The following is an 18,676-nucleotide window of genomic DNA, read 5'->3' as shown; positions in this document are numbered from 1 at the left end:
CGCGCGCTCCAGGTGGCCGGCACGGCGGGCAGCTCGGCTCTGCCCTCGTGCGCTCCAGGTGGCCGGCACGGCGGGCAGCTCGGCTCTGCCCTCGCACGCTGCGGGCGGCCGGCACGGCGGGCAGCTTGGCGAGCAGGACACAAAGCACCATATCTGCCAGGTTTTCGTTGATGTTTAAGCCAGCGATTGCCAACGTGGTCTGCTCTGAAGGTTGCTGCACAACCTTTTGCACAAGTGCGCCCCGTGTGTGGACACTCTTTGTTAACCGAAGCCTCCAATGACGTCTGGGGAGCAGCCTGCGTGCCAAGGCATTTGCAGCTGCCTCGGGAAGGGGCAGCCCCTCTAGGGAAGCTTTGGGGGGAAGGAGGGATGGACACAAGTTCTGCCTGACTTTACCCCGTGGAGGGAGAAGGTTTGTTGTCTGTGCAGCACCCGCAGCCCTCGACAGCGGGTTGAAATGTTGGGTTTTGTTGCTCCTTTCACGAAAACTCCACGGAAAGGGGCACCAGGAACATCGGGGAGTCCCTGAGAGCTGACACTGGGCACCCCTCAAGTCCCTAGAGATCACGGTGTGAGGACGCACGGTGGCCTTGGAGCCGTTTTCCTGAAGCGCTTTAGAGGAGGAACTCTAGGGGTTTAATTGGAGTGCCATTTCCCCCCGTTACCCGCTCGGGTTGAGCCTCCCTCGCAGGGCCGGGCTGCGGCGCCCGTCCCCGAGCGCTCCCGGCCGGCCCAGCGGCGGCTGCGGCCCTTGCTCCCGGCTAGATCCGACACAAAGGACTGTGCCCGCAAACCTGGCTCGCTCTGCGCCGCCGCGCAGCTTGCGCTGCTTGTTTCCCGCTGGCTGCGCCCCGCGCGGCGCCGCTCGCCGTGCCCGCTGCGTGGGGCGCACGGGGTGCCCTGGGGGCCCGGCGCCAGGCGCGCGGGGGAGGCTGCRCAGCCGCTTTTCTGCCCCTCTGGTTTCTGCCTAACAAATGGTGTTTCTTTTTTACAGCGATATGATCCTGGACTTGTTGTGGTGATGGTAAACTTAGCAGTGGTAATTTTTTATTTTCAGACTGAATTACTCCTTTTGTCATCAGTGCACCAATGTTAGGCTTACTTTCTCTGTTGTAGCCATCATCCTTCTGCTTGGTCTTTCATTTTCCTTTCCTTTCCTTTCTTTATGCGCACTTGTCTGATCCTTGTTCATTAAAAGGGTATTTGCTAAGAAGGGATGTTGCTGTTTGTGTTAGAATTGCCAAAAATCAATTGAAACGTAAATTTCTAATACTGTCCAAACTTGATTTTTTTTCCCCCCAACACGATGGGCACTAGCACTTGCTACTGCATTTTACAAAGAGACTTTTTTTTATTATTATTTTTATTTATTTATTTTTTTGAAACCTTTGACTGCCTTGGAAGGCAAAAGTACTGATGGCACCGTTTGGATGCAAGGTTTGCCAGGGCAATGAGGCTGCATCGAGAGGTCTCGATTGCTGCCRAAACCAAAACTAAAAGCAAATTAAACCAAATGAAAAAGAAAAAAAAAATGGGGGTGTAAAAATCCTGGGCACTCGCTGCCAGCAATTCCATTGGGTTTGCCACTTGTCCCTGGCTGGGACGTCACGTAAAGCGACATTGCACTCAGGAAGTCCTGTCTTTAGTTTGGTCCTTTTGCTACAAATTGCAGTCACTGCTTCCTTTATTATACCATTGGGCTTAGAGACACGTTCCCAAACCGGGGGGAAAAGAACAACCGGCCCAAGCACCCGAATGAACGCTCGATTCCAACGCTGTTTGGCTCAGCAAAGCCCTTTGGCCTGCGCTAAATATGCCCGGCAACGAAGTTGTGGGCGGATCAGCAAACGCACGGCGTCCCCGTTGGACGCGCGGGGTCTGTTGGTGTGGGAGCGCGGGGCGCGTGCGGCGCCGGGGCGGCCCCCGGCCTCGCGCCGCTCTCTCAGCCCAAGGGTATAATGGGGTGTCCGCGGGGGCGGCCCCCGCGGGAGGGCGGGAAGGGCTCTGGGCTCGCGCTCCAGGTTCGCGGCGGCCAAGGTAAGTGCTCCTCCAGAGGGCTTGCATCCCAACGGCCAGCGCCGCTTGTGATGTAAAATAACGAGAATAATTGGAAAAAAAAAAAAGAGCTGTGGTAGTAAAGTGCTTGTCTGCCCCATTTTGCTTTGTTTGGCTGGTTATGAGTGGATTAAAGATATGTTCTTTTTGTTTTTTTTTTTCTTTTTTAAAAAATCTCCAGCATAGTTTGATTAGTTCCAAGTCAATTCTCTCCGCAGCGAGTCCTTTTCACAGCTTCCCGGCGCGGGGCAGAGCGGCTCCCCGCGGCAGCCCCGCGCCGCAGCCGCCGCCTCTGCAGGAGCACGGGCCTTCGGCCTGGCCACTTTGCTTGGGAAGATGCCCAGTTGGGGATGGCAGCTTCCACGGGTTCTTACAAGAGTCATAATTAATTATTAGTGTGGGAGCTCCATAAAATATATCTCATAGTTTTATTGTCCCCCCAGACATCAGGAGATGAGAGGTGCCTGATGTGGAAGCACCGGGAAGGTTCCTTCCCGCGGCGTGCTGCACTTGTCACGGTTGAGCGTTAGCCACGGGCAGGTTTGATGTAAGCGGTTAATGTTCCCCGAGGACCGTGCAGCAGCAAACCAGCGGCAGGGCTCGCGTGGAAGCTGTGAGAATGGCTCGTGTTTGGTTCACTGTAGCTTTCTGGTCTCTGCACTCCAAGGCAAGATCTCTAACCACCCAAACCCGATGTGTCGAGCGCGTGGCGGCGGCGGCGGCCGGGGCTCTCACCGCCTCCATGTGTTCCTCTTTCAGGGAGGACGGACCCCATCCCTATCGTCGTCAAGTACGATGTCATGGGCATGGGCCGCATGGAGATGGAGGTAAGTTTGGCYGCGCTCCACGCGCACCCTCCTTGTCGCGTCGCGGGGCTTCCCGGGCAGAGCTTTGCAGGTGGGAACACCTGCAATGGAGACCAAGGAAGCCCAAGGCAGTTAGAGAACGTTTTCCCACAGAGCACCCCTGGTTATCTAAGTTCAGAGGCTGGATGCTCTCTGAAATTCCTTGGCTTTGGGAGCGTCATTCCCCTAAAGCCAGGGCTGCTGCTGGCAGGGGCTGGGCCTGTTGGGAGCCACCAGCTCAGAAGGATTAATGACCTGTTTTGTGTGGGGGGTGACAAGACAAGGAGGGCAAAATACCATATGCAGCAATTCTGTTCTCAACCTCACCTTTTAAATTAGGCATTCTGGCAGGCTCAGTAGCACAAACTGTTTACGGGACAAACCGCATCTCTTCTTTTTCTGGCAAGCTCGACTACGCTGAAGATGCCACCGAGCGGAGGCGAGTGCTGGAGGTGGAGAAGGAAGACACCGAGGAGCTGAGGCAGAAGTACAAGGTACTGAAATGGCTGCGTTTCTGTCAGGGATCCTGTGCACTGAGCAGGAGAGGAGTTACCCTGGTCAGAGAGATGCCCTGTCACCAGGCTCTGATTAATGGAGCAGGAATTAACTTATTTTGTTCAGTTTTCTTCTTGCTGACACTTAGATGTCAGCAAACCGATTCCTCACTTCTTGGAATTAACCTCGGTGCTTCTTCAGCTCCTCGAGAGCTGGCGGGAGCAGCAGAGGTTTTTACCAATGCGCTTTCCTGCTCTTCTGGGGTGGGCAGGTGATTTCCTTGGCAGCGTCAGATCTGCACGCGCAGCGTGGGCATGGACCGGCCCCCCTGCTCCTGGAGCCAGCCTGCCCTTACTGGGGAAGCAGTGGGAAAGAGTGGGAAATTGCTACAGGAATCCTGCGTTCTTTCAAAGGCGGGATATGGCTCCCTGTTTGAGAAATGAATGCCCTCTATCTCTTCAGGAGAATTTCTCAGCATTAAACAAGGGGCATTTCATGTTCCCATGGGATTTATAAAGACCCGGTTGGGGTTTTTTATAAGCCAAAGACTGTTGTCATCTTAAATACTAAAAAGGGCGCTCGTGTTGGCAGTGAGTGTGACAGGGCGAAGCCGTCCGGCCTGGTGGTGACCACGCTGCACCCCGTGCCCTGGGGATGCCCGCCCTGTGCCCGGCCTGTAGCCCTTCCTCTGCTCGCCAGCCTGGCAGGGGACAGCAGGTCGTAGGAAAGCCTCCTTATCTCTTCCTTACCCCTTCCTCGGCACTTGAGGGGGGCGGAGGAGAGCGGTGGATGTTGGAATAACGTGTCGGTTTTGCATAAATTGCAATTCTTGGAGGACAAACGGGAAGGTAGTTTCCATTCCATTAAAATTCAACATAACCCTGGCAGATCTAAAACACTTTTGCGCTGGTTGAACAGCTAATGCTGCAGGCAGTTTGTTTAGCTACAATAATTTATATCTTCCTTTCTTGATGTCTTTTTTTTGTCTGCCTTCTTGCTAAGTCAAGACTGTAGCTTGCTTGCTAAGGGAATTGCTGCAGTATTCTCACTCCTTTCGCGATGCAATCTGCTGCACCTGCTTCGAGAACTGCCCATGATGATGTTCTGCCTCCGGTGCCGTTTTTACGGCGCAGCCCTTGGTTCCTGCAGTTGTCTTTCCCAGCACGATCGGGTGTGCTCGGCAGGCCGGACCGGGCCACTCCTCCCGTGCGGATGCAGCCCGCGTTTTCCCCGGGAGCTCTGCGGAGCGGGAGCGCTTCCCCTCAACCCGCACTGAGTTTGTTACCGCCTCGATCGCCCCCCTCTGCGTTTTCCCTATTAAGCTGTGAAAATCTCTCAGAGCGTAAAATTTATCTATTTGTTTTTCCGTCGCTCCACAGGAGCCCTTATGTGCTTGCCAGCTGTGGCTGCGCCCAGTTAGCCGTTCAGGGAGCCCCAGGGGAGTCCAGATCCACAGCGGAGCAGCCGGCCCCGGTGCCGGGAGGAGCCCGGCGCTCCCGCGGCCGCGTTGTCACCCCAGCCGCAGGAGGGCGACGGGCAGCAGCCCCCGGGATCTTGAACGGCGCTGCTGCCCTCTCCTCTGCAGCCTTGGGGCCACCCGCCTCCCCCCAGCCTGCAGATACAGTCGGTTTTAGCARGACCTCGGGTTATAGAACCACAAAAGCGGCAGCCTACAACAGAGTTTTGTTTAGAAGTTTAGTAGTGCTTAATACACACTTGAAAAAGCCTTTTAACAGCAGAATCTTGGGGTTTGTTTTCTCTTAGGTGTTGAAATTTTTGCAGTTCATCTTGCATTATGGTAGGTATGCTGAACAGCATCATTTAAATGTAATTTTGATATGATAACTGAGGCAGAAGGTACAAAATCGTAGTAAACACATTTAGAAAGGCTCTGTGTGTGTTTTTTTGCTAGCTCCCTGTACTAATACAAGGAAATTTCCCATAGGAAGCTTATTCTGGAGACTCAAAACTTTTAACCTCTCGTGTTTTTTCTCATATTATGCTATTTTTTCTAGTTTACATTTGYCCCAATGTTGAAGTTGCTGTGGTAAATGGCTGTGGAGGAGGGGCTGTGGTTAGTGTATTGCACTTCATAGTACAGCGCTTATAACTTTTTTTATCAATAGGCATCAACACAACCACTCCTGCTTTATTAAAGCCGCCCTTCCCCAGCTCTTTGCTGTGCTTGGGGTTTAGCCCTGTCCCTGTGCAGAAGCCGCAGCGTCCGAGGAGTGCCGTCCTTGAGAGGAGGTTGTGTGTCGCGCGCCGCTGAAGGCGGCTGCCAGGCACCCGCTGCCCTCGGCCTGCGCGCCGCTGCTCCCGGGAGAGCTGCCCTGTCGGTAGCACCGGCCGCAGCACCACAGAGTGGCCAAGGGTGGCAGGGACCCTGAGGGATCCCTCAGTGCAGCCCCTGCTCCACAGGGACACCCCGAGCACGGGGCACCCGGGCACATCCCGGCGGGTTTGGGAGGTCTCCAGAGCAGGAGCCTCCCTGGGCAGCCTGGGCCGGGGCTCGGGCACCCCCACACTCACCTTGTTCCTCCTCACATGGAGATGGGTCTGTCCGGGGTTCAACTTGTCCCCATTGTCCCTTGTCCTGTCACTGGCCGCCACTGAGAGGAGTCATCGCGGTGGCCGGAGCTGAGAGGGACCGTCCTGCCGCCCGCGCCGGGGAGCGGGTGGCTGTGAAGGCTCCGGCGGGAAGCGTTGTCCTTGGTGCAGGGAGCTGCCGCCCGCCCTGCCCCATGCGCCTTGGCCTGTGCATGGGGCCTGCGTGGGCACCCCGGCCTGCTGCCGCTGCCCGGCCTGGCAGCGCGGCCCGGGCACCTCTTCCCAGCCTTGCATTCACCCCGGCTGCCTTGCTCAGTAGAAACACGTCAGTGATCTGTGTGCTGGGCTCTCGTAGAGGCCCTTTCCCTTAAAGGAATGACTCAGCTTCCGGACTGCTGTGTGGAAAGTTAACTGTTGTTTTTGTTTTTTGATTAATTTTGCAGGATTATGTGGATAAAGAAAAGGCGATYGCCAAGGCTTTGGAGGACCTCAGAGCAAACTTCTACTGCGAGCTCTGTGACAAGCAGTATCAGAAGCACCAGGAGTTTGACAACCACATCAACTCCTATGATCACGCTCACAAGCAGGTAAAGAGCTGTCGGCAGCGGGTTGTCAGTCTCGTATTCACTGCCGTGGTCTGCTTTGTGGTTAGTACTTTGAATTTCCCTAGTGTGTGTGTTTCCCCTATAGCCCCAGGGATAGGTTTTGCTGCTGTTTGGTAAGATTTTTATGCCCCCAGCAGAATATTCGTCTGCAAAGCAGCTCCGTTTTGAACTACCCGTGAGCAGGAGTGGGGCGATGCTGGACTGCAAGGAGGGTGTGTGGACACGGCTCGTTGCCTGGTCGTATCGGGCTCCGGAGCAGCACAGCCGTGGAGGCCGGCGCTACGCTGTGCACGCGGATTTTAATGCTTCAGTCTGTGTTCTGTCGGGTTGCTGAAAACAGCCCAGGAAATAACGRGCTATGTCAAAGGAATGATAAAAACAAGAGCTGTTTCCAAATCCTTTAATCCTCCTGAGAGGATGGATTCGGAATTGGCTTTGCTCCCAAAGGTAGGGCTGGACTGGAGTGGCTACATAACACTTCCCACCACACAGTTAATATTAAAAGCTCATGCTGTAGCCGAGCCCGTTGGAATATCTGCCGCTGCTAAGTGAGATGCAGATGAGCAGCAGAGAGCTGCTCTGGCCTCCTCTGGAGAGACCGTTGCTCAGAGGAGGTTTTTGGATCATCTTGGCGATGACTTAGCAGTGTAATCATCAGAGTATTGATGACTCCTATCTGGGGGATGTGCTGTAGAGTCCTGAATCTTGCAAAGAGCAAAGAAGCAACAGCTCTCAAACCACCACTGTGGCACTGCAGGATTGTGTGTGTGTGTGGAGCACAGAACGTTGTTCCGGCAGCGCCAACGTGAGACCTTGGCACAGGACAGCTCGAGCGCTGGGAGTTGCCCTTTGGTGGAGTTTGGAGCAGAACTGGATCGATTTGCTTTGTGTTGGGGACACTGACCCTTCTGAGATCCCTGGCGACCCTCGGAAGCCTGGTGGGCCCTGGTGGCCTCACAGGCCCTGGTGGAGCAGGGAGCTTCCCCTCAGGTTGGCCGTGGCCCTGGTGGCAACTCGAGTGCGGTCAGGGCCTGTGCTCAGCAGGCGCAGGGCCCCGTGGGTGGCACCTCCTGCCGTGTGGAGGTCCCTGCTGGGTGCGGGAGCAGCGGTCGAACCCGTGGGTGGTTGATGGGCAGGCGGGTGGGAGCCTTCCCGCCTGAGGGCCTTTCCAGCATTCAGAAGTGCTGCGGAAGGGGAGTGACCCTGTGGCCAGTGACCGCTGTTGTACTGCTGCAAAGGCACCGCTGGCGGAGCGGAGGATCGATGGAAAAGAAACATGTTTTGGGATGCAGRGCAGCTCCGTCTTCTCGTTAACGAAAGAGCTTTTTGGTTTCGCTGTTCTGCCGGGCGTTCCTAGAGGAGCTGCTGCTCCTGCATCGGCCGCATCTGTTGCGGCAGCCCAGGTGGGTGAAACGAGCCCTCCTGTTCCTTGATAAGGGTCCAGCAATCGTTGCAAGCTGCACGGGAGTCTATCCACACGAGCAGTCACGGTTTATTTGTGAGCGGAACCTGCGTTTCCAGCAGGATGCTCTAGCTGGGTGCTGCCCCGTGGGCTCGGGGTTCAGCAGTGCACTCGCTACCCAGAAATAACGGTGGAGCTGCGCGTGGGTCACGGGCCACGGCGCCTGGTCCCCGCTGCTCGTCAGCGCGCGGCACGGGCCCCTTTCCAACGCTCTCGTCTCAACCATGGGGCAGTTCTTTAAAATAACCCCTGCCTTTGGAAASGCTGGGGTGTATTCGTTCTTATTTCTTATTTTGCAGCTCTGGGCAAGAAAGCRGAGTTGCACGAAGGCAAACAGAGTTGCTTTCCTTAAGTGGGCTGATAAGACTGACTTAGTGCTTTGTCRCATCCCAGGAAGATTTAACTGTCATCAAAAGACTTCCTTTGGTCTCCTCTTTTCCCTGTCTAGCGATGAACAGTTTTGTTCAGGGAGGAGATTCATGACTCCTAAAGAAAAGGGGAAGTGGGGAGAAAGACATTCTGGAATTGAGGTTGTGTTCTACCCGATTCCTKTTTGATAAAGTCCTGTTACAGCCAMGGGGCCTCTGCACAGAGGGAAGAGATTATCTAAGGCACTTGCAGACTAGGTGCGAAGTGTGTGTGACTTAATGATGTGAGTGTATGTGCATGTATGTGTGTGTGTGTGTGTGTGTATTTGTCCTGTATTCCAGGAAGGAACTGGGGATTATTGCGAAGCAGGGGCCATAGGTAAGTGCTTTGATCCCCGCCAGGTAAAGTTTGGACCCACTGCCAGCTTGTTGATACCAGACAGCTAAAGCCGGGGGGTTTATTCTGTCCTGGCCACACTGGCTGCACAGGATGAGGATGTAACGGGGTCACCTGACATCACAGTGAACCCCAACACTGAGTTTCTTTGCAAAAAGCGGTATATTTAGATTGCTTTAACTGGGCAAATAAACTTCTTAGCACAGACTTGTTTAAGTCCATCTATTTTAAGCATTACTGGAGATGTGCAAGGTTGTTTTCTAGATTTTTGCTTTTTAAATAAGGTTAATACTTGAAATGAGAACTACAGATGGGCTTAGAAGCCACTGACTTTATTCAATGTCTCCAAGGGGCAGGTAAAGGACTAAATCAGCCTGGTTCCCTACATGGCACCGCAAGAGACAAATACACGCGGTTCCCCTTCAGTGAGCAGGTGGCAAGGGCCGTCACCGGAGGCCGAAGAGCTGCTGGAGTCTCCTGGGAAGCTCCGTGCCGCGGAGTTRCTCGGTGCCTGGTGCTCTCAGTGGCTGTTGTAGCTGCTAAGACTGGCAAGCAGGGCTGGAGGGCAGCTCTGTGCAGGGCCCCCTCTGAAGCTGGATGGTGCCGACTGCCTCTCATTCGCAGGGGAGAGGTGTGAGGCAGCAAGGTAGGAAGATGCAGAGGGGCCGAGTGCTCCGGGTGCACCGGTGCCTTTGTGCCCGTAGCTTGGCACTAGGTGATGCCCAGGGGCTCGAGAGCTCCCGTGGAGCGGAGGGGCAGGGGCTGTGTCCCCATCCCCGCTGCGCCCGCAGCTCCCGCCGTGACATAGCGCAGCATGTGCCACTGCTCCCTTTGCCTTTTCCCCCTTTTTTTTGCTTTTCCTTCCCCCGTGCGGTGAATACCCCGGTCACGGGTCGCTGCAAGCCTGGGGGGCTGAGCTGTGTCCCGAATCCCTGATCCTGCAGAGCAGGAGCAGCACCTTGGAGTGGTGGTGAGCAGCCTTCCCGAGGGAGCCTTGGCCAGGCTGCCCGGCAGCTCCGGCCACCATGAAAACGCGGCCTTTCATGCAGCTTTCCTGTTCTCTGAATGTGGCCAAGAGCACTGGCTCCATGCACACGTGGGAAGTGTGCAGGAAAATGAGTCTCTTCAATGCCCCRGGTGAAGGGAAGCACTCGAGAGCTCTGTGTTGCGCTTGCGAGCGCCAGCAGCTTGGGAAGGACACGACAGTCTGTCTCTGCGGTTTTGTTGTCCCTTCCTGTGTAGGACATTTTCAGAGGCTGGAAGCGAGTGGTTGGGAAAGAGGCAAAGAGGGAATGAAATTGTTAATTCTGTGAAGTTGAACTAACCTTTTCCAAGGATATTGTGATCTTCCTGCTGTGCAATTTGAGGCGTAGAGTGGCTCTTAAACGGGGCTCGGCTGAGTGGGATTGCGCGGCTGCAGCAGCTTGAATTCAGAAAATGAACTTGTTGTTGGAGGTCTGGGGCCTGGAGAGCAGCRAGCGGTGCGCGGGGCCGGGCAGCCGCCCTGCCCGTCTCCCAGGGGAAGCTCCCGCGGGAGAGCCGCGCCGCACGCCGGCCCTCACCCTGCTCCTGCGGCCGCGTCCGGATCCTGCTTCTCCCCTTGTTGGAGATCTCCCCGTGTCTGCCATGGGCCCCCGCGGCAGCGCCGCCTTCCGGGTGTTTCTGCCACGTTCCTGTGTTCTTTTCCGCTCTGGTTATGTTTTTGCTTTCTTTCCTTTCTTCACGAAGTGACGCTTTCAGCTGATGTGTTAAAAGCAAATCCTTCTAATTTTGGAGTTCCCATCATACGAGTGAGTTTCTACCAGTGTCTGCAGCTGTATTTACTTGATTGTTTTCCTGTGTGTGTCCCCTCCCCTCTGATTTTTGGCAAAGCACAACCGTGTAGAGCGAGTAGCGGTTAGGCTGGAGCACCCTGTCGTGTCGAGTCCTCTGCCCTGCGCAGAGCAACGTTCTCTTTGTTGGGCAGCTTCAGCTGGCCCTGGGGGCYGCTCAGCTCCCACGGGCTCCCGCCGCCAGCCCGACGCTCCTCTCTAACCTCTTCCTCTTCTCTTCTGCCTCAGAGGTTGAAGGATCTGAAGCAGCGGGAATTCGCTCGCAACGTCTCCTCGAGGTCGCGCAAGGATGAAAGGAAGCAGGAGAAGGCGCTGCGGCGGCTGCACGAGCTGGCCGAGCAGCGGAGGCAGCCCGAGTGGTGAGTGCCTCGGTGCTGTGTACTCGGCAAGTGCCATGAATTGGTAGTCCAGAGCAGCCCTAATGGCCAATTTCTTTCACTATTTGATACCATAAAGTAAGTACATGGATAGTATTTTAATATGTCTTTATCTGGGTGCAAAAATAGTGGAAGTGGCTAACATGCTGTTTTAGATTCCACGTGAATCCAGCTGCAGAGGTGCACAGAGGGTAGTCAGCTGTGTGCTCTGTTTACTTTGTTCCATAGCGCTCCCGGCAGCGGACCCATGTTCAGAACCACCACGGTGGCGGTGGATGAGGAAGCCGGGGACGACGACGATTCTGCAGCCAACAGCGGTTCCTTCGTGCAGGTCTCTGGCCCAGCCGCCGACGTGACCGTGGACAGAGGTTTCCTGCACGCTGGACAAGTCGGTGGCACTGTTACGCCAAACCAGCTGCCCGTGCAGACAACGCAAGCCATCAGTTTTGGCATTAAGAATACCTTGGGAACTCCACTGCAAAAGATCGGAGTGTCCTTTTCGTTTGCCAAGAAGACTCCAGTGAAGCTCGAGACCATCGCGTCTGTTTTCAAGGACCACGTGGAGGAGTCAAGTTCTGCAGATGGAACAAAAGCTGATGAGAGAGGGTCGGATTCTGGGGGTCTGCAGAAGCCTGGGGAGGGCGAGAGCACCACCAGTTCTGATGGCAAAGCGGAGGAGGACGAGCAGCACGACAAGGACGGTGGCTCTTTAGCCACCACGTTATCTAAACTAAAGAAGATGAGACGAGAAGACGGACCAATGGCGGTCGAACCAGAATATTATCATTATATTCCCCCGGCCCACTGCAAAGTAAAGCCTAATTTTCAATTCCTGCTTTTCATGAAGTCTACGGAACAAATGGAAGCTGAAAATGTGAACAAAAAAACTGCACATGAAACGAAAAATTCCCCGAAAGCCAAGCCAGGCAAGCACCCGGAGAAGGCTGCCGAGAGCACGGTGCAGCAGAAGGAGCAGAGCGCTAACGAAGCGAGYGCTCAGCCCAGCAAGCCAGAGCCAAAGGAAGACCCCGAACACGCGGGCGTGCAGGAGAGCAAGCTGCTTACGGAGAGCAGTCTCCCGGAGCCAGATGCTGCTAGAGAAGTCACTCAGCCTGTCCCAAGCTGTAAAGATGTCACCGAAGGACCAAAGCATCCGACAGGACCTTTTTTTCCAGTTCTGAGCAAAGATGAGAGCACTACTCTGCAGTGGCCTTCAGAACTTCTCATATTTACCAAAGCAGAGCCGTCTGTTTCGTACAGTTGCAATCCTTTATATTTTGATTTCAAGCTCTCTCGCAACAAAGATGCTAAAGCTAAAGGGGCAGAGAAGTCTAAGGATCCAGGGGGTCTTTGTAGAGAAAACGYGCAGGCTCCCGAATCGAGTGACGTGAGCCAACCCAAGGAGGGCGAGGACATGGCTAACAGCTCTGCTCTGAAGATGGAAAACAAAGCTCTGTCTTCGTGCAGCTCGCAKTTCAGGCAGGAGTCCGATTTGGCCAACGTCGGTAAAGCGGAGGGAGAGGACGGTAGTAAAAACGTGGCCAGTAAGAGCAAATCTGAGAAATCCCATAAACACAAGAAGAAAAAGAAGCACAAAAAGTCCGGCAGACACAAACGCAAACACAAGGAGGAGGCTGAAGAGAAGAGCCGAAAAGTTGACCCAGGGGAAGAGAAGCCCAAGAAGCGGAAAAGACACAAACACAGGAAGGGCAAATCCTCCCTGTGCGCCGAGTCTGAACGGGCACTCAAAGCGGAGCTGCCCGAAGCCTGCGGCCGTTTCCAGAAGCGGCGGCGCTGCGCCCCRGAGCCGCAGCGGAAATCCCTGTGTGCCGAGGAGGGAGGCAGCGGGAAGAAGGAGGAGGGCGGCGCCTCCTGCCAGGAGCACGGCGGGAAGAAGCACAAGGGCGACGCGCAGCAGCCGGCGCCYGCCTCGCGGAGACGCTGCTCTGCCCCCGGCCTCGGCCGCAGGGCCCGGCAGAGCAGCGGGGACGGCGACAGCGACGAGGGCGCCCGCGGGCAGCGCTGCCGGCAGCAGTCGCTCTCGCAGGACAGCGATGACTACGACTCCGGCAGCGAGCCCTCCCGGAGCCGCTCAAGGTCGGCCCGTGCGAATTCCTCCCAAAGGTCCTACTCGAGCAGTTCGGACGCGTCCTCGGAGCACAGCAGGTACAGCCGGCGGCGGAGCTACTCCGATGACAGCTACAGCGATTACAGCGAGCGGTCGCGGTGCCATTCCAAGAGATCCCACGACTCGGATGACGACTCCGACTACGACAGATCGAAGCGTCGCAAATACTCCTCTTCCGAAGACGACTACAGCTCGAGCAGGAGTCGCTCGAGGAGTCGAAGCAGGAGCCGAACCCACCCTCGAGGAAGGTCAAGGACGAGGAGTCGGGGAAGGACACGGAGCAGCAGCTGCAGCCGCAGCCGGAGCAAGCGGAGAAGCCGAAGCGTAACTGGCCGCAGCTGGAAACGGAGCCGCAGCTACAGCAGAGACCGCAGCCGGAGCACGAGGAGCCACTCGCAGAGATCCCTCTCCAGGAAGGGCTCCCGAGGCCACGAGAGTCCAGAAGAGAGGAGGTCTGGGAGAAGAGACTTCATCCGGTCCAAAATCTATCGCTCGCAGTCTCCCCACTATTTCAGAACGGGCCGAAGCGAAGGATCTGTGAAGAAGGAGGATGGCAAAGGAGAGGATCTGAAAGGCTCTGGCTCTCTGTCCCAAAACAGCAGCAGTTCTGGCACGGGGAGGGCCTCAGAAAGTGACTGCAGTCCAGAAGAGAGGAACTCGGTTACTGCAAAACTTCTCCTAGAGAAGGTTCAGTCCAGGAAGGTTGAGAAGAAGCCATGCGTCGCTGAGGAGGTGCTAGCAGASGCCAACAAGGTGGGCATAAAGCTCAAGGATCCACCACAGGGGTACTTTGGCCCCAAGCTGCCTCCTTCCTTAGGCAACAAACCGGTTCTCCCCTTAATTGGGAAGTTGCCGACCATTCGGAAACCTAACGCAAAAAGATACGAAGAGTCGGGCCTAGAGCGGGGCGAGGAACAGGAGCTGTCCGACTCCGAGAACRCTTCCCAGGGAACCGAGGAGACGCAGCTGGGCAGCCAGGCCCTCCTGGAGGAAGTGGCGATGGTCGTCCCGGACAAAGGTGCGGAGGAGCAGAAACGGGAGGAAGCTGCCGAGGAGCGGCCCTCCGTGCCGCTGGAGGCCCCGGCGCTGCCCGAGTGCTTTGCTGCGGGGGAACTGGTGATGCCTCCCAGCTTCCTGTCGGATCGGAGCGACGGCGACGCCCTGGAGCCCATGGACGGCGGCAGCCAGCCCGGCCCGGGGGAGGGCGGCCTCCTGCCCCTCGTTGCTGACGTGGAGCACTTCGGTGGCTACGTGCCCCCGAGCGGCGAGCCGGGCCTCGACGGGGAGCGCGACGGGGAGGACGCGTCCCTGGCGCCGCTCGAGAGCCAGCCCATCACCTTCACGCCCGAGGAGATGGAGAAGTACAGCAAGCTGCAGCAGGCCGCGCAGCAGCACATCCAGCAGCAGCTCCTCGCCAAGCAGGTCAAGGCCTTCCCCGCGTCGGCGGCGCTGGCGCCCGCGGCGCCCGCCCTGCAGCCCATCCACATCCAGCAGCCGGCGGCGGCGGCCACGTCCATCACGACGGTGCAGCACGCCATCCTGCAGCACCACGCGGCCGCCGCCGCCGCCGCCATCGGCATCCACCCGCACCCGCACCCCCAGCCCCTCGCCCARGTCCACCACATCCCCCAGCCCCACCTGACGCCCATCTCCCTGTCCCACTTGACCCACTCGATTATCCCGGGGCATCCCGCGACGTTTCTAGCCAGCCACCCCATCCACATCATTCCGGCCTCCGCCATCCACCCGGGGCCCTTCACTTTCCATCCCGTTCCGCACGCTCTTTATCCAACCCTCCTCGCCCCGAGACCRGCCGCCGCCGCGGCCGCCACCGCCTTGCACCTTCACCCCTTGCTGCACCCCATTTTCTCAGGTCAGGACTTGCAGCATCCACCGAGTCACGGCACATGAAGGACAACCACAGTTACCTTGGAGGAAGGAGAAGTATTTTGCGTTTGGGCTGGAGCTGAGCCGGCTGGCGGGTGAGGCCGCACGATTTTGTTCAGTGCTTAGCAGGCGGGCAGGGCTCGAGGGCCGCGGCGCAGCGGGCGGCGGGTCGCTCTGCGCCTCGGGTTCATCCCCCGCCAGGGATCCTCGCGGTTCCCAGCGCCTCCGCGCACGTGCAGCACTGGACCATAGGCGAATCATCTCACACGTCGGCAGGAGGGACACTTGGAAAGGCTTTTTTATCCTCCCCCCTTGGATTCTTCTAGTTAACGATCTTCCTTCTGCTGCCTGGTGTAGGCTAAGTGGTATTTCATACACACTAATAGGTCTCTCAAATGCTTTTAATGAGGTCATCTAGTTACAATAGTCAGCATGACTGAATCCTGCTTGTAACTGGCGATAAAACACGCAGTAACTGACAGCTGGGGGTCCTGGCAGGGACCTCTCCCGGCACCCTAACGCTGTAAACTTAGATTTCATTCCCCTATTAACAAAAGCAGCGCCGGTGAAAGCAGGACGTTACTTTAAAGCGGAAGGGAGCGGGAGAGCTGCGCGCGCGCTGAGCGCCTGCCCATCCTGCGCCGAGGTCCCTGTCCCGCACAGAGGTGCCGGCGGCTCCGCGGAGCCTCCCGCCGCTCCCGAGGGAAACGGAGGCTCTGGCCTCCAGCTAGGGAGGGCTCGTGAAGGAGGCGCCCCGGGGAGCATGACAGGAAAACATCCCTTTACGAACCGAAGCAATACAGAGGCCTGGGGAGAGTAACCGGAGTATGTCGAGTGTGTTCTTTCCTCTGTAATACTGATGGTTTCCTTATTAATTTATAGGATTTTTTTAATGTAAAGAATTGCACTGAACTCTGTAAACAAAGATGCTGCTTTTTGTAGCTCATATGAAAAAGGTTACATTTGTAGTATACTGCAATAATATTTTTTACGGCCCGTTCCTTTAGTGGTACTTGTTCTGGTGGCTTTTGTGTAAATATGTTTGCTGTAGGTGAAATAAGACACTTGTAAAGGTTAAACTTTATAGTTTCAGCTAGATGCAAAATGACTAAGCATGTATATTTTATCAAGCTCATGTATTTTTGAAGTTTTTATGTACTATACAATGTAAAAAAAAAAAAAAAGAAAAGAAAAAACCTTCACTGAGCATTTTGCAGAAGAAAAACGTGAGCCTTGGCCATAGCTGAGGTGCGCGGATGACACCGGTGACTCTAACAGCTAATGAACAGCTAATGAAGGCATCATCCCGACGAGGGCGGCGCGGGGGCTCTCCCGCCACGTGTGCAACACCCTCTTTCTGTGCAACACCCTCTTTCTGTGCAACACCCTCTTTCGGCCCTTTTTCTCCCCCTGGGTTTGAAGCCTGGGGCCGGTGTCAGCCCTGGGCTGCGGCTCCGGGCCCTGCTCCGGCCGGGAAGGGGCTTCTCTCCCCGGGAGCCTCTGCCYGCTCCGCGGCAGGTCTCGCTTTACGCCCGGCTCCCGGCGGTTCCTCCTGCCCACGGTGTTTCCTGAGGGATTCCTCCGTTCTTCCTTGCATCTTTCCCACCTTTGGTGCCGCCAGCGCAGACGGGTTCCCGGAGGTGACGGATTCTTCCCCGCGCGGCGGCTTCCCCGGCTTGGTGCCGCCCCGGGGCGCGTCCCTGCGCCCGCCGTCCCCGCCACATCCCCTGCTCCGTCCCCTCCAGGAGCGCCCGGATGGGCTGCGGGGGCGAGACCCAAAYGCGGTGCCGAGCGCCGCCTCCAACCGCGAAACGGCGTTGGGACGGGCTGGACACAATCCCAGCGGGTAAAGCAGAGAAGGGACTCGGTTTCTCTGTAAATAATTCACAGGATGCAGTATTAATGTTCCAGTGCTGAGCTTCATTAGCTTCTAGATTCAATATGCGTGTTCTGGCACCCATCACAGTGCAGTCAGGGTTGGTTTTTTGACTTCCCGAATAGTGCTAAAAATAATTAACCTATCATTACTTAACAAGCATAAACAGACTGTATTTAACTTTGTCACATAAGATATATATATAAATATATATATATGCTGTAAAATGAGGGAAAAAAACTTTCTAATAAACCAATGATTTGTGGAAAAAAGCGTGTGGCACTTTTCAGGGYGTGAGGTGGGTCGCCCTGCTTGGGAGGGAGCAGAGGGTCGCGCAGCAGCGGGAAGGCGCTGGGAARGGTGTGTATTGTATGACCAAATGTAACTACCTGTCTGCGTGATGCACAGCGGGGGTTAAACCCTTCCCGAGCTCTCACCCTCTGCCTCGTGCTCATTCGGGGGAGCTGAGCCCTGGTTGGCTTCTGCTGGGAGCCCTGGGTGCCACCGATGGCACCGCGCGGCCCCGGCCGTGGTCACCCTCGTCTGCGGCCACCCCRGGGCCGTGGTCACCCCTGCCCGTGATCATCCCTGTCCTGGTCAGCCCTGCGGGTTGGCAGCGGCGCCGCCCTCGCGCGTCCCTGCCCCGTGCCCCCGGGCCACGGAGCTCAACGAGAAGCGGCACCCGAGGGTGGCAAGGATTGGGAGCAGTCCGAGGGAGCTGGAGGGCTGGACGGGCTGCGCAGGCGGGAGGCACCCGGCTCGAGGGGCAGCCCGGAGCCTGCCCGGTGCCATGGGGAATGGGAAGGACCAGACAGGGCCCTGGGGCCGCACGGTGCTATCAGAGCCCCCCGACCACTGCCTCGGGCCGGCCCGGCCCACACCGCCTTCCAGGTGTCCCGAGGCGGCTGCTGCGAGTGCTCTGGTTCCTCTGGAGCCCCTTCGAGGGAGGGAAAAGCCCCATTCCCGCACGGGGGCAGCTCCGGCTCCGCTCCCAGCGGATGGAGGCTCCCGCCAACTGCCTTTCCGCCGGGCCTGGCCACGGCCGCCTGGGCCCTGTCGATAGGTGGCCCTGGTGGGAAGGGTCCCCGTCCCTCCCCGCGTCCCCCGGCGTCTCCCGGCTGCGTCCTGGCAGATAAGGGCCGGAAGCGCCGGGGCGGGCGGCGATCGGGGCCGCCGGGCGCCTGCGGGTGCCACTCGAGGCGGCGATGGCGGCTGCCCCGGCGCCTCCTGCGCTGCTCGCGGCCCTGCTGCTCGCCCTGGCGCCGCGCTCGGCGCCCGCCCTGGAGCTGCTCGGCGCCCAGCCCACCGTGTACGCGGGGCCGCCCGGCAGCTACTTCGGCTTCGCCCTGGACTTCCACGCGGACGAGGGCAGGTGGGAAGGAGCCGCGATGTCCGGGGGGCGGCAGCGCGRCGGCCGTCCCTGACCCCGTCCTGCCGCTGCCCTGCGGCCGGCAGGACGAGCGTGGCCGTGGGGGCCCCGCGCGCCAACACCTCGCAGCCCGGCGTGGCCGAGCCCGGYGCCGTCTTCCTCTGCTCGTGGCCGCCCGGCGAGACGCCCTGTCGCCTTGTCCCCATCGACACCGAGGGTGCGTTCGGGGGGGACGCGGYAGGGGCTGCCGGCCGGGCAGCGCCRCCCACGCCGCCCGTCGCTCGCAGGGGACGAGGCGGAGAGCCGGCCCTCGCGGCAGCTGCGCACCTACAAGTCGCACCAGTGGCTGGGCGCCTCGGTCACCAGCTGGGACGGCAAGCTGGTGGTGGGTGCCGGGGGGCAGGCAGGGGCGGCCGCGCGCGGCGGCGCC

General features: G+C 57.6%; 2 protein-coding genes across 2 annotated transcripts in view; both read left to right on the top strand.

Annotated features, from left to right (window-relative positions):
• Positions 1-16,056, top strand: part of GPATCH8 (G-patch domain containing 8) — a 29,719-nt gene extending 13,663 nt beyond the window's left edge. The window contains exons 3-7 of the mRNA XM_026043679.1: positions 2,815-2,882; positions 3,308-3,394; positions 6,389-6,532; positions 10,838-10,968; positions 11,215-16,056. Of these exons, the coding sequence (XP_025899464.1) occupies positions 2,856-2,882; positions 3,308-3,394; positions 6,389-6,532; positions 10,838-10,968; positions 11,215-15,025 (4,200 nt within the window). The 5' untranslated portion in view covers positions 2,815-2,855 and the 3' untranslated portion in view covers positions 15,026-16,056. The remainder of the gene's footprint in view (positions 1-2,814; positions 2,883-3,307; positions 3,395-6,388; positions 6,533-10,837; positions 10,969-11,214) is intronic.
• A 2,026-nt stretch (positions 16,057-18,082) lies between these two features.
• The window catches only part of ITGA2B (integrin subunit alpha 2b), a 7,109-nt gene continuing 6,515 nt past the window's right edge, over positions 18,083-18,676 (top strand). Inside the window, exons 1-3 of the mRNA XM_026043693.1 lie at positions 18,083-18,249; positions 18,333-18,463; positions 18,534-18,648. Of these exons, the coding sequence (XP_025899478.1) occupies positions 18,083-18,249; positions 18,333-18,463; positions 18,534-18,648 (413 nt within the window). The remainder of the gene's footprint in view (positions 18,250-18,332; positions 18,464-18,533; positions 18,649-18,676) is intronic.

This window comes from Nothoprocta perdicaria, unplaced genomic scaffold (genome assembly GCF_003342845.1).
Source record: "Nothoprocta perdicaria isolate Ctin4 unplaced genomic scaffold, notPer1 scaffold_336, whole genome shotgun sequence".
NCBI lineage: Eukaryota > Metazoa > Chordata > Aves > Tinamiformes > Tinamidae > Nothoprocta > Nothoprocta perdicaria.
Note: the sequence above shows the minus strand (reverse complement) of the source record. Positions and strands in the feature narration are given on the sequence as shown.